Source organism: Mercenaria mercenaria, chromosome 9 (assembly GCF_021730395.1).
Source record: "Mercenaria mercenaria strain notata chromosome 9, MADL_Memer_1, whole genome shotgun sequence".
Classification (NCBI taxonomy): Eukaryota; Metazoa; Mollusca; class Bivalvia; order Venerida; family Veneridae; genus Mercenaria; species Mercenaria mercenaria.
The window spans coordinates 16,154,212-16,167,773 of record NC_069369.1 but is presented as its reverse complement, the minus strand read 5'-3'; the positions used below and the strand labels follow the sequence as shown (position 1 = coordinate 16,167,773).

The window sequence follows — 13,562 nt, the reverse complement described above, 5'->3', positions numbered from 1 at the left end:
TATCTAGGTCAAGTTTAAAAGTGGGTCACGTGCCTTCAAAAACTAGGTCATTAGGTCAAATAATAGAAAAACCTTGTGACCTCTCTAGAGGCCATATTTTTCAATGGATTTTCATGAAAATTGGTCAGAATTTTTTATCTTGATGATATCTAGGTCACGTGCTCAAAAACTAGGTCACTATGTCAAATAATAGAAATAACGACGTCATACTCAGTTCAACACTGAGTCATGTGGGGATAGGTGAGCGATTCAGGACCATCATGGTCCTCTTGTTATGAATGGATGTGTATTTTTGTGCTAGATGGTTCAGCAAGGCATGATGGGAGGAATGAATCAGCAAAAGATGGGAATGATGGGTAATCCAGGCATGATGGGAAATATGAGTCAGGTAAAAATAGACACATGTGTTTTTGTGATATGTTTTGATATGTTGTCGCTTAAACTACCCTAAAAGAAACCTTATCTCCTTTTTTCTGCAAAAATATTCTAAGAGCATATATTAGAAACATTGTGGAGAAAGTACTGTGGGAAAAATGTGAATGACAGATTCTAATTTTTACATAAGATGTGAAGCACAGATTTTCTTTTAGGGTAGTAGTACTGCTATTAATTGTTGTAGCAATGCATGTTTGGTAAAAAGGAAATGTATGGGTAAAGGAAATTAAGATTTTTAGCATTTAGATGAAATAAATGAATATTTAGCAGAATGAAAAGTTAATGTAATAGATTCACCATTGTAACTTGAACACTGCAGATATTAATTGTATATGAATTTTCAGGGAAAGTGATGTTTTGTATAGTGGACAGAAGGTTCCTTTGTTTTCACCTTTGCTAGAAAACTCATCTGACAAGGATACATTTCAAGCTTTGTCAAGTGTAGTGCAGAAAATAATTTGTAAATTATGTTAAATTTCTTGTAAAAAAAGAATATGTTTAAAGGGAAAACAAAACTTTTTCATAAGGTGTCTGCAGTGTTAGTGTTGGTTTGCATATCCTGGAATCAAGTTAAAGAAATGCCCAATAAAGCCTACCTGTATAACCTGGTCGTGGATGGTAGGGTTGTTTAAGTTTAAGTGTGAATGCATGTTATATGTTGTCACTATATGTTGTGTTTTCTCTCCCTTTCCAGCCAGTGATGCAGCCACAGTCTGCTGCAATGGGTTTCAACCAGGGTATGGGAATGATGCAGCCCAATGCAGCACCCAAGGTAAGTCATGGGTTCAACTGGTGCTTAAGCTTAACATATTTTGCTTTATGCTAGATAGATGTGAGACATGGGCATGGACTTGAAAAACAGAGTCTGGAGACCAGTTTAACACTGAGTCAAACATTGGAGTGGTTATTTCTGAGAACAGTTTTAAGATTGAATAGAGACAAAGTAATAATCTGTGACTAGTCTCCAAACACTGTATTAACATCCTTGAAGAGGAGGTAAATTGGGGGTATGGAAGCACTAAATTGGAAATCTTAGATTGTTACAACAAGCTGGTACAATATATACAGGCCAGAATGTGGTTTGTTAGATTTCTTGAAATGATAATGGTGTGGAATTTTTTGCTTGGATTATTCTGAATGGATGAGCTTCAAAAGTCTATGCAGCATTTTTATGACAAACGAATACATATGTAAACTGAAGAATATTCATACATGATTTCAAAGGAAAATAAATAGATAGTCTGTACAAAAAGTATACCAAGCTTTGAGGGGCATGATTAATTGGCAGTAGTAATAGAACTTTGGTGGGCGGAAAAGTTCATGTAAAACTTTGGGAATCAACAGCGTTTTGGTTTCAGGGGAGAATGACAGGGGGCACTTGTCTCAGTTTTGAATAAGTCAGATTTTAATTTGTTGTTAATAAAAGCTTCAATGTACACATAGTAAATATTTAAAGGTAGCATTGCTGATAATTGAAACCATTGACATATTAAAATTGTCCAAAAAAAGCCTGACAATATTCATTGCAAAAGATCCCAAGGTGTATTTTTCTACACTTAGAGTTAATGTGTTTTTTAGTCTATGATGGTAATGATACATACTTTGCATTGTGATATAGTAGCATGAGACTAGTTACAGGTTGATACTAAGATTTAAAAGGCTGAAACAGTCATCTTTATCATCAGTAGTTATTACATGATTACACTACATCAACAACAGTGTTCTCTGCCCTTTTTATCTGTCTTTTATTGTCAGTCTGTCAACATAGTAAAAAGTTGTTTTAGCGATTTTCGTGAATACTGTGTAGGAAAATACCAAAATCATTCTGAGTGACAGATGTCTTTCCTTCCCTTTATGGTGATTTGGTTGCTATACCCGTCTTATTGACAGATACGGTAACATGGGTGTAATGGACTTGAGGTAGTAGGATTAATACACAAAAACAATAAAACAGCTTTCAGTCGGAAAAAAAGTTTGATCGTGTAAAATTTTGGTAGTATGCTATATTACTGCATCAAAATTTTAACCATTAATGTATGAGCATAGAAATATGTTTAATTTAATGCTTGCTGCATAAATGTAGTGTGGAAAAAAGCTTTCCTTAGTAGGTGTTATCCACAGAGATTATACAGTGTTTCTTTTTGAAATCGGTAATATAATAGAATATACTGCTGAAATGTAACTATTAGTATGTTGAGAAGTTGTGATGCACACCCCAAAAGTAAAATTTTACTGCTCTAAACATTGATATACATGTGTGAAAATGATAAATATTTTGATTATTTGTTCATTGTGAATTAAGTCCTACTTCCTTGGTCTATAAGGCTGCATGATACCTTGATCCATACGGCTGCATGAAATATATAGGGATATAGTCCCATCTTACATATTTCCATTTCAGTTATAATGTATAATGATAATTTTATTTATTCAGTTCACTGCATGATTAAGTAATGTTTTGTTATCTACCTTCTGTTTAGTATTATTATTATGATGTGAGTATAAAAGATTGAAGTTGTTAAATTTTGAAGTGAAATTGTGGTTATAACTGTTGAGCCAATATTTGTTTTAATACTTTTAACAGTCTGATGTACTAACTAATGAGAATAAGTCACCAATTAAGGCAACATGTTACCTGACAATGATCATAAAAAATTGCTCAGATTTAGAACTCGATACTGAAATTCTCAGTTTGGTTTGAAAAGCTTGGGACTGGTGATCTCAGCTTATGTAACAAACTGAGTTTTTTTTTCTTGGAAGTCAATCTAAAATTGATTAAATTTTAACTTTGCTTTTTGGAAATTCTTTGTTTTCTCTTTTCTGTTAATGCATACACCTGGTTGATTAGTTATTTGGAAATGTTAAGAAATTTGTAATGAAGGTGTGATTTTCACATTTTCACAATGTCACGTTAGCAGATACTTGAACATAGATGCCTGGTTTCAAATTTAGGATAACTATATTTCTATAAAAGGAAACATGTAGCTTTGATGTTGTGTGCATTTTCACTTGTAGCAGGATAACACAACTAGTGACACACAGTCCTCTACTGTACCCACCAGTACACAAAACACTGAAAAACAGGTGCGTGTTTATTTCATATGCATAATCGAGAGCCACATAACACATTGGTAACCTACCCCTAGTATTCTGTTCAACATTTGCTAGCCCAGAATACACAATAATAATAGAATATTTAATTCAAACCACCAGTCTTCCCATCGATCTGTTTTGCTATTTTGATTAGCGGCTGATATTTAACTTGTGTTTAACAGTAGTTTAGTAAGTATGTGACTACCACCTATTCCTTCTTGTTTGCTCTTTGTAATCAGTCTGCTCTCACTATATCATCTCCTGTGTTTTGTCATTTTAAGCTTGGCTACACAAAGTTTATAGTGAGCTGTCCTGCTGATCTGAAATGTTTTGTTTTCTCTGACAAAGCAAGATTGCCGGAGTATTAATCACTCTAGTGATAGCTCAAGTTTCCTTGAATTTGTCCTATTTCAGTGTCCAGCATCGAAGTAGTAAAACATGCTGTCTCCTGTCACAGCTGTTGTATCAGATTTACCTAAAGTATTCCTTTTCTGCAGTCTAATCATAGCACTTGTTTTCAGCAGTGATTTGCCATTGTCCAACGCTTCCTTGTATGCTTTACCAGTTCTGTAAACAGTCTACCAGTCTTTCTTGTTTTATCATTACTTACCGGTTCTTTCTTTTTGTACAACTAACTATGTCTAGTGTCTACAGAATGCATCTTAAGAGAATAAATCAGTATGATGGTACTTGGTTTATATTCATGACATACAAGATTTGTTTTCTGTAACATACTGTAGAATGAATATTTTGTTATAATACATTACACTATGCTATATATTATTATGTATGGAGTGTAAATTTTGAATGCATTGAAGTTTAAGGTTTCTGCAGACAGAGGCACCAATTCTAGGAAGGAATTTGTTTACATTGTGAAAGCATCATGCCCAATACGTCGCTTATGTTTATGCATTCATTACTTTTACAGGTTTAAAAACCCTAAAGTATCCAAATTAATTAAAAGATGAACAATAAATAAAAAAGAAGTGTATGTGAAAATAAATATGAAAAAATAGTAAAACTCTCAGTTAACAGTAGGTTTTACTGTATATGCAGCAAGGATGTGATGCTGATACCTTTGTTTGGTTAATTGTTTTATTTACAAGTTTTTCTTCCTCCACATTCTTGTTGGGAAGTTGCCAGTTACTTGTAGAAGACAAATTAGTACCTGCATAGAACTCAGTGGCACAGGATCTAGAAATATTCAACAACCATATATAACTGAGAAATACTTCAATCAGAAGAAACACTATAAACAAAGTTCCAATGAGTAGAATTATCACAAGTTATATTGTGTTATGTTTTCAGAATTCTGCTAACACATGGTCTACAGATGCTGGTAAAGTGAACATTAGCCTTGAAGCCTTGAGTCCAGCAAGTAAATACCAACAACAACATAAACCTAGTATGAATCAACTACAGACTAAAGGTATACCTTGGTCAGATAAAAATAAAAATGCATTCTGATACTTTATATTCAACTGGCTACTTAAGTAAGCATGCTCTATATGACATCATCAGTTTTGCCAGGAAGAAAAGATTTTAAAACCATTTTGCATAGAGTCTCTCGGATTATCTAATTATACTTGGACAGAATTACAGTAATTGGAAATGTGCAGTTGTTCTTTAATATTCTGTCATAGCATTTATAACCATGTTATCAGTAGCATACAATTTCATAAACTGTACTATATTTAGGAATGATGTCACCACCTGCCAATCAAGGTATGGGTAATATAACCCAGGGCATGGCTGGTATGAACATGGGAGGACAACCAATGATGAGTGGTAAGGCACAATTCTACAGATTTAATTTTTCATTGACAGTGTCTTGTCAGTTCTTGACTTCAGTGGTGCAAGAAGAACCTGGGTGCCTTTTGATGTGTTTATTTGTGGCAAAGCTTGCACCTTAGAATAATAATTGGGTTTTGCAAGTCAGCTGGACAGTTTTCATACACTTGCATGAAAAAAAAATGATGAAGTTAGGTTGGAGTTTTAGAACTTGTCATTAGGCAACTGAAGGTCTTTGAGATTGAAAATAATAGTGGTTATTGTTGCCAATAATTCGTTTTATTCTTTGCAAACATATTCTTACTTGCAATTATCCCCCTCAAAAGGTGGAGGAATATAGATTTGCCATTGTCCGTACAGCTGTTTGACTGCCTATAATTATCCCCCGCTGATGAATCAGGAGCGGGGTATTGAAATGGCGTTGTCTGTCCATCACGTCCGTGCATGTGTGCGTGCGTCCGTCTGTAGCCATATCTCAGTTATTAGCAGGTTGAATTTCATGAAACTTGAAATAAACATGAACCAACGTACTGCGATGATGCCCGTCAAGTTTTATTTTGATTGGTCAATTTCCCTTAGAGTTATTGCCCTTTATTTAATGAAAAATTCACCTCTGCAGCAATTTCTCAGTAACAAGCTGGTAGAATTTCATGAAACTTGAAATAGATATGAACCAACATACTTCGATGATGCCTGTCATTTTTTAGCTCGACTATTCATAGAATAGTAGAGCTATTGGACTCGCCCATGCGTCGGCGTCCGCGTCCACGTCCGCGTCCCGATTTGGTTAAGTTTTTGTATGTAAGCTGGTATCTCAGCAACCACTTGTGGGAATGGATTGAAACTTCACACCCTTATTCACTGTGATAAACTGATTTACATTGCACAGGTTCCATAACTCTATTTTGCTTTTTTACAAAATTATGCCCCTTTTTTGACTTAGAAATTTTTGGTTAAGGTTTTGTATGTAAGCTGGTATCTCAGCAACCACTTGTGGGAATGGATTGAAACTTCACACACTTATTCACTGTGATAAACTGACTTACATTGCACAGGTTCCATAACTCTATTTTGCTTTTTTACAAAATTATTCCCCTTTTTCGACTTAGAATTTTTTGGTTAAGGTTTTGTATGTAAGCTGGTATCTCAGTACTCACTAATTGGAACGGATTGAAACTTCACACACTTGTTCACTGTCATGATCTGACATACACAAAGCAGGTTCCATAACTCTGTTTTGCTTTTTTACAAAATTATGCCCCTTTTTCGACTTAGAATTTTTTGGTTAAGGTTTTGTATGTAAGCTGGTATCTCAGTATCCACTAATGGGAAAGGATTGAAACTTCACACACTTGTTCACTGTCATGATATGACATGCAGTGCAAAGGGTCAATAACTCAACTTTGCATTTTACAAAATTATGCCCCTTTTTAAACTTAGGAGTTTTGGGTTAAATTCTTATATGTAAGCTGGTATCTCAGTACCCACTATTGGGAATGGATTGAAACTTCACACACTTGTCCACTGTCATGAGCTGATAAGCACTATGCAGGTTCCATAACCCTATTTTGCTTTTTTTAAATTATGCCCCTTTTTCGACTTTCGTATTCATTCAGTCGACTAGGCTGTTGAATAGTCGAGCGTTGCTGTCCTCCGACAGCTCTTGTTTTTTCAATTGGTCAATTTTCCTTAGAGTTATTGCCCCCTTTAATTGTTTAAAAATCTACAGATTTGTACATAACAAACCAACCAATTGGTAGAATTTCATTAAATGTCTTTCATTCTTTTCCATGAACATTTATTATAAACATGTGAAGTTGTGTACCCACACCTGGTCACCACCTTGCCTTGGTCACACCCCCCCCCCCCCCCCCAAAAAAAAGAATTTTTCATTCCTTTTTATTTTTTTTCAAACCTTCCATGAATATTTATCAACATGCAAAGTTGTACCATTCTCCCACCTCACTCCTCCTCCACCCAATCATGCCCACCCCCCACCCCAATTTTTTTTTTTTTTTCATCAATATTTATAATCAACATATGATGTTTTTGTACCCTCACCCAGTCACAACCCCCCCCCCCCCCCCCCCCCCACTCCACCAAAAAATAGCATTCATTTTCTGTTAAATTGATTTTGACTAATGAAATTATTTGCCTCTTAGTAACATCCTCAACTTTTTGCCGGATATACTGCTTTGCCGTTCCTCACCACAAACCCTTTCGGCGGGGATACCAATTCATTGAATTTGCTTGTTATTAATTAGCACTTGATCTTTGATCACATGTAGTATTATCCTCCTTGACCCTGTAAAAGCAGAGTTTTCCCTTCTGATTTTGTGAAAAATAGGGATGTTTGATTACCTAAGTAAGCTATGGATGGATCTTCATGAAACTTTACACAAATGTAGAACTTAAAAGGCATTGGTACATGCCCAGCTTTTATCTGGATCACTTCAGTAACTGCAGGGTTACTACTGCCCTTTGTTTTAAAATTCAGAAATATATCTGAAAATAAAAACAGTATAGGAATATTATTCAGCCTGTAAAGTTGAGTTTTGCTTGAAATTTCATTCAGTGAGACCAGAGTTATGACCCTTGACTAAGTCAAAAATATGCATTAAGGGCATAGAAGTTTGTGTCATATGTATCTCAGAAAGTATTTGACCTAGAGTCTTAAAACATTACATGATTGTTATGTAGCATGTGTTGTGCACCTGGTATTCCATATTGGATTTTACTTGGCCAAATCAGGAGTATGGTACTTCAAAAAAAGTTCTTGACTTAGTTAAAAATACACATGAAGTGCTTAAAAGTTTATGTTCCAGTAACATTAAACTTACTTCACGTAGATGTATGAAACCATGTACAGTGACAGGAAGGGGTGCACCAGTGTCATATGGACACACATCTAATTTTTATATTGCGTTGCTCAGCTACATCACAATGATTGTCTTGCATGTCATTAACAATTTTCTTCTGCATTCAGGTATGGCAATGGGAATGAGTACCCAGGCAGGATATGGTATGCAGGGCTCAGTGATGACACCAGGTGGAAGTGCGGTTAGAATGCAAACAACCATGAATGTTCAAAACACTATGGTCGGTGGTGCTGCCTTTCAACAAAGAACTGATAATGCTTTTGCAGCATTTGGTGGCATGAAATAATGAGACATGTTTTAGATGTTTCAAGTACAATGTGATGAATCATTCCAAGTTATTGTTAGTGTCTACCAAAGATGATAGCTCGGAAAATATTGCTGCCTCTCCAGTTCTCAAAGAATGTTTGGCAGCATTGTAATAAAAGAATCTGTAATAGAAGAATTTAAATCATGTTTATTCATAACAGGACATTAATATTCACCATTATTCAATAGGAGGTGTTGATGAATATCGAAGCAACCTTTGATGTTTATGAAGGAAACTTTGCTGGAAATGACATACCATACTGTACTGAGAAAGGTTTATGGAAAAGTGTGCAACTTTGATATGCCTGATAAACATGAAACATAGTTAACTTGTTCTCCAAGTTTATAAATATTTGAAACTGACTGTAACATGTTCCTTAATGGATGATGTAACACTGTGATATTTGTAAGAGGTTGTTACATTTCGTGAATAGTTATCAAAATGAAGAAGTATTGTTTTTAAAGAAAATGCACTACAGAAAAATTGGGATAGCTTACCAAAAATTGCTTGTTCTGCTTGTAATTTGGCTTTTTCATTACAGAATGAAAACTATAGCAACAGTTACTGGTTACTTACTTTGTAAAATTATAAATTTTCAGAAAGTGAAATTTATTTACTGTGCAATGACATTTTACATTCCAATATTTTAAGGCTCCAGAAGGTTAAATTTCTGTGATTGATAATACCCATGTAATCATGTTTTCCTCCTCAAACTAGAAACATGTCATTGTGAAAACTTTCATTCTCTTCTTGCATTTTTATAGTATTGAATAAAATGCATATTGCAGACCTGTGTTTCAGCTGAAAATTCAGATATGCAAGCCTGAACACCTAAATGTATCACTTCCAGTAAAAATATCTGTTTGGACTTACTGAATTACACAACAGCCTGGCTGTTCTCGAATAATGAATTGTTTTACTGTAGGAATGTGGACCACAACTCTAAACAAGACGATGATGATCATGATGATGGAGATCAGTGGCCAAAAACATAACTTCAAGTGATAATTTTAGATAGTGAAAATAGAATAAATTGTTGATGTATTTTTTTGTTTTGTAGGATTTTACTGTGATATGTTAATTGTCAGTAATCGCAGTTTGTTGTTTAGTTGTAATATTGATTGTTTCCAGTGATGTTGTGTAGTTTATGGTAGCTTTATCTTGACCTTGATTGTTAATGTATTATATTTTTGCAAACTTTAGGATTAAGTTTGTTTACTTAAGGATTACCGGTAAGTTTATTCAAAGGCTCTAACACAGCATCAACGAAATATCTTAACCCCTACCACTTTTCATTGGATATACTAATTAACAAGATCATTTCTATAGCTTATTTGACATTCTCATGGACGTCTACACAACAGTAATGGAAATGAATACCTGGACCATACTGAAGTGGATAGGTCACAGGGCAGGACTTGGGACATACATATACTACACTACCCCCATTTTTCACTCTGTATCAAGAACTTCATATATCCAGCATTCTGAATCATAATACTGTTGTAACTTGTTTCCTAAAGTCAGAGATTCCTTCCAGCCTTCTTGTATTCATTAACCATTTTATCGGCAATAGACAATAGCTGCAATTCCATTTCTTGCAGCAGTATGCTGCTGTTTAAGAAATAATAGATGAATTATGTTACAATTATAGCATCTTTTGTATTTGGAAAGGTGCATCGTTACCTGAATAAATAATTAATTTGGGAGGTGCACTGTTACCTAAATAAATAATTAAAATCTGTGCAGTCTGATCATGATCTACTCTGTACGCCATTCAGTCAGTATGTTTTTAGTAAAAACCCCTTTTAACAGTCAGTGGTACTGTCCAGTTGAAAGATGGGCAAGTTCATTATAGAAATTTAGCAGGGTAAAGGTTAAGATTGTCATTGAATTGAAGATGTTAATGTAGTTTATGGAAATGTGTCCATTAAAGCCTGGCTTTCTTAATGCAATGTTTAGAACTCAACATTTAGTTTGATCACATTAAAAACCAGTTGTGGTTTACATGCCTAAATGAAACTTGGGTATTATAAAAATGGCTTGCTTTCAGTTAATCATTATGATATAATAATCTGATAAACATTGTTCATTTACATACTCTGGAATTGGCTCTATTTTCTGCTGTATACATATTTTTATATGATTTCAAAAAGACTGGAAAGTGTTCATGCCATTGCAAGTGTACTGCTGAAATCATTGCTATAGAAACAGTGTTTAGTTGTTGGCTTTTCTGGATAGAATGCTGCAGCATTGCAATGTTCACTGCATGCACTGTCTTAGATATTTTGAATTATTGCATGAAACCTTGGGCTGATGTGATTATGGCCCCAGGTTTGATTCCCTACTCCACAATAAACAAGACAACCTTGTTCAAATTTATGTCTGTTTTAATTTAGCCTCTTGTGAAAGTTTCAACAAAAACTTCCAAAACAAAGTTTATTGCTTGAGTCGAAAGATGTACAAGTATTCAGTCTAACATTGATATGGGATTAGAGAGAACCTTTATCTTAAAGACTTGCTGGCTATGTGTCATTACTTCCCTTTAGATATACACTTGAGTGTATGCCCTTATTACTCATGATTTAAGTTAAGCAGTATGTAAATATCCAAGTTTAGATCAGAATTTTTTAGGCTGTTGGCTGGTCTCAAGTAGAAACTGTGCAATGTTTGAGCTTTAGTCAGTCTTTGCTGTTCGTATAACTTTAAACGCTTTATAAGTACCAGAGATATTTTAAGAAACATGATCTGTATTGTAGGTTTTCAGGTTAATTCATGCTTGTTAAGAATATTACAAAAGTTTGTAAATTTTGCTCTTACACATTGAAGTTTATGTAAATATTGAATCACACTTATGTCATTTGTAGGAAATTCCTGAAATGTTAAAAAATATAGATGCCATTTTTATAAGCTTGTTAACTTTAATTCAGACTAGGTATGTACGTGAATGGCAGTATGTAATGATTTTATTACTTATAGTAGAATCAGGCTTGGAAAAAAATTAATGGAATAAAAGTATGAAGTCATAACTACTTAATATAATATTAATTGATGTATGATCAAGGGCATACTCGAGTTTTTTGACATTTCGAACAAAAGATATTTACTTCTGATGGTCAGTGGTAGTGTTAGATAAATATTGAACTTTGTAAATATTGAACTATTTATTGACTGATTTATCCTTATTGTGTATTTCTTAATGTTCAGATAGTGCAGGTGATAGCTAACTCATCTCTGATGTTCAAGAGTTAAATCAGAATTGGAACAAGTGCTTGATTTTCTTTTGTTTCATTTCAGAAGAAAGGCCTAAATACTTAATATGTGCCACTCCACGAGAAGACCAGCGTAGTGCATTTGCGACAAGCATGGATCCAGACCAGCCTGCACATCCGCCCGGTCTGGTTAGGATCCATGCTGTTCGCTTTCAAAGCCTATTGCAATTAGAGAAACCATTAGCGAACTGCATGGATCCTGACCAGACTGCACAGATACGCAGGCTGATTGCACATGCACTATGTTGGTTTTCTCATGGCGCGGCTCAATTATGTGCATATCATTTTGTTTCATGCTAAGTTTTACTTATTTATCTTCTTCCTGATATCATTCTGAATAGAGACACTGATATTTATATGCAGATATTAATATATTTTAAAAAGCAATGATGGTGTAAAGCAAAATGTGCTTTATGCCTGCTATAATCTTATAATCATAGTCCCTATTTGCTTTTACATTTTCTATTATGGTAATTTTCATTACAAGAAAAGGGTTTTGAAAAATGTTGTTTGCTTGGAAATAGTTTTCATTTAAATAACTGGCCATTGCAGTCATCTGCAGTTTGATTCAAATGATGGAATAAAACTTTGAGGTTTTCCTGCAGAAAATGCTGTATACTGTGTAGAAATTATTCCACGTTCATACATTTGAAAAAAGAAGTGTTGAATGACTTTGACAGCAAGCATATCTTGCTATATGTATGTGATTCTTCCATATTTTAGAGTTTTTGTGCGAAGACTAGTGCAGAAAGTGCGGTTACTGTAAAACTGGGATTTGTGTAGGATTTCTGTTATAGCAGAGTAATATGATTAAAAAGGAGGCACCTGTATACTCTGTAATCCCATCGAGATGTGTGCACATTTTTGTATGAACGTTGTGTTACCTATGTTGTGAGTGTTATATGTAAGTATTTCACTACCAGTTCTAGAAAAAAGTGATCATTTGTTGTATATGACAGCTCATTTAGTAGCAGTAAACTATCATGAACTGAATTGAATTTCAGCTTCAGCACTGACTGTATACCCTGCTTTCTGTTTAACATTGCCAAGTGTATAGGGTATTTTTGCAACTTTCAGATTATGTCCAATCTTGTTAATAAAAATTCTCATACTCTGATAAATCTTTAATTTGTGCCTTATCAGCTGAGCATCTTAATAGTTTAGGGGAAATTTTTCTGTTAGTTTTGTTGCAGTCATTGGCTTTTCAAGTGTGACGGGATATTTTTCTATATTCTACTGTATCATCTGAATGTTGCTACACTATTTAAAAAAATGGCTAAATTTGGTGTGTCCTCTTTTACTGGTAGTGAAGTATATGTTTGTTATAGAGTTGTTATATAAATTGTAAATCAGTGCATGCCTATTCAAAATTGTTTATTCAATATTGGAACTAAAAACTGTTTTATATTCATTGATCATTATTGTATTATATACACTTGTTAGGCTATGTAGATTTTTAACACAATCATGTGGATGTATATGATGGAAATAAAAAGATCAAATAAAATCTATGTATGTAAACAAGCTTTAGTTCCTCAATTTTTGGGGTCATTTTCTTTAAAACCATCTTATTTAAACAGTGATTACTCCAATAGAATTGGCACAATGTTTCTTCATGCATCTGTTCACATTAAAGGCATATGTTCCAGGTATGGTAGATGCACAATTGAAAATCAGAGATAGATCATGATTTAGGGACATCTGTAGTACTAATAGTCCGAGCTGTTCTACTCACCCGGGCATCAGCATCACACCTTGGTTAAAGTTTTGCATGCAGATATGTAT

General features: G+C 34.3%; 1 protein-coding gene across 7 annotated transcripts in view; it reads left to right on the top strand.

Moving 5' to 3' along the window:
- Positions 1-13,301, top strand: part of LOC123546570 (clathrin interactor 1-like) — a 43,607-nt gene extending 30,306 nt beyond the window's left edge. For 2 of the 7 annotated variants that reach the window (XM_045332971.2, XM_045332967.2), the window contains 6 exons: positions 302-388; positions 1,130-1,207; positions 3,451-3,519; positions 4,837-4,957; positions 5,227-5,316; positions 8,306-13,301. In XM_045332971.2, coding sequence (XP_045188906.2) covers positions 302-388; positions 1,130-1,207; positions 3,451-3,519; positions 4,837-4,957; positions 5,227-5,316; positions 8,306-8,484 — 624 coding nt within the window. In that variant the 3' untranslated portion in view covers positions 8,485-13,301. The remainder of the gene's footprint in view (positions 1-301; positions 389-1,129; positions 1,208-3,450; positions 3,520-4,836; positions 4,958-5,226; positions 5,317-8,305) is intronic. The other 5 variants (XM_045332968.2, XM_045332976.2, XM_045332975.2 and 2 more) reach the window with 5 other exon arrangements.
- The last annotated feature ends 261 nt before the right edge of the window (positions 13,302-13,562 follow it).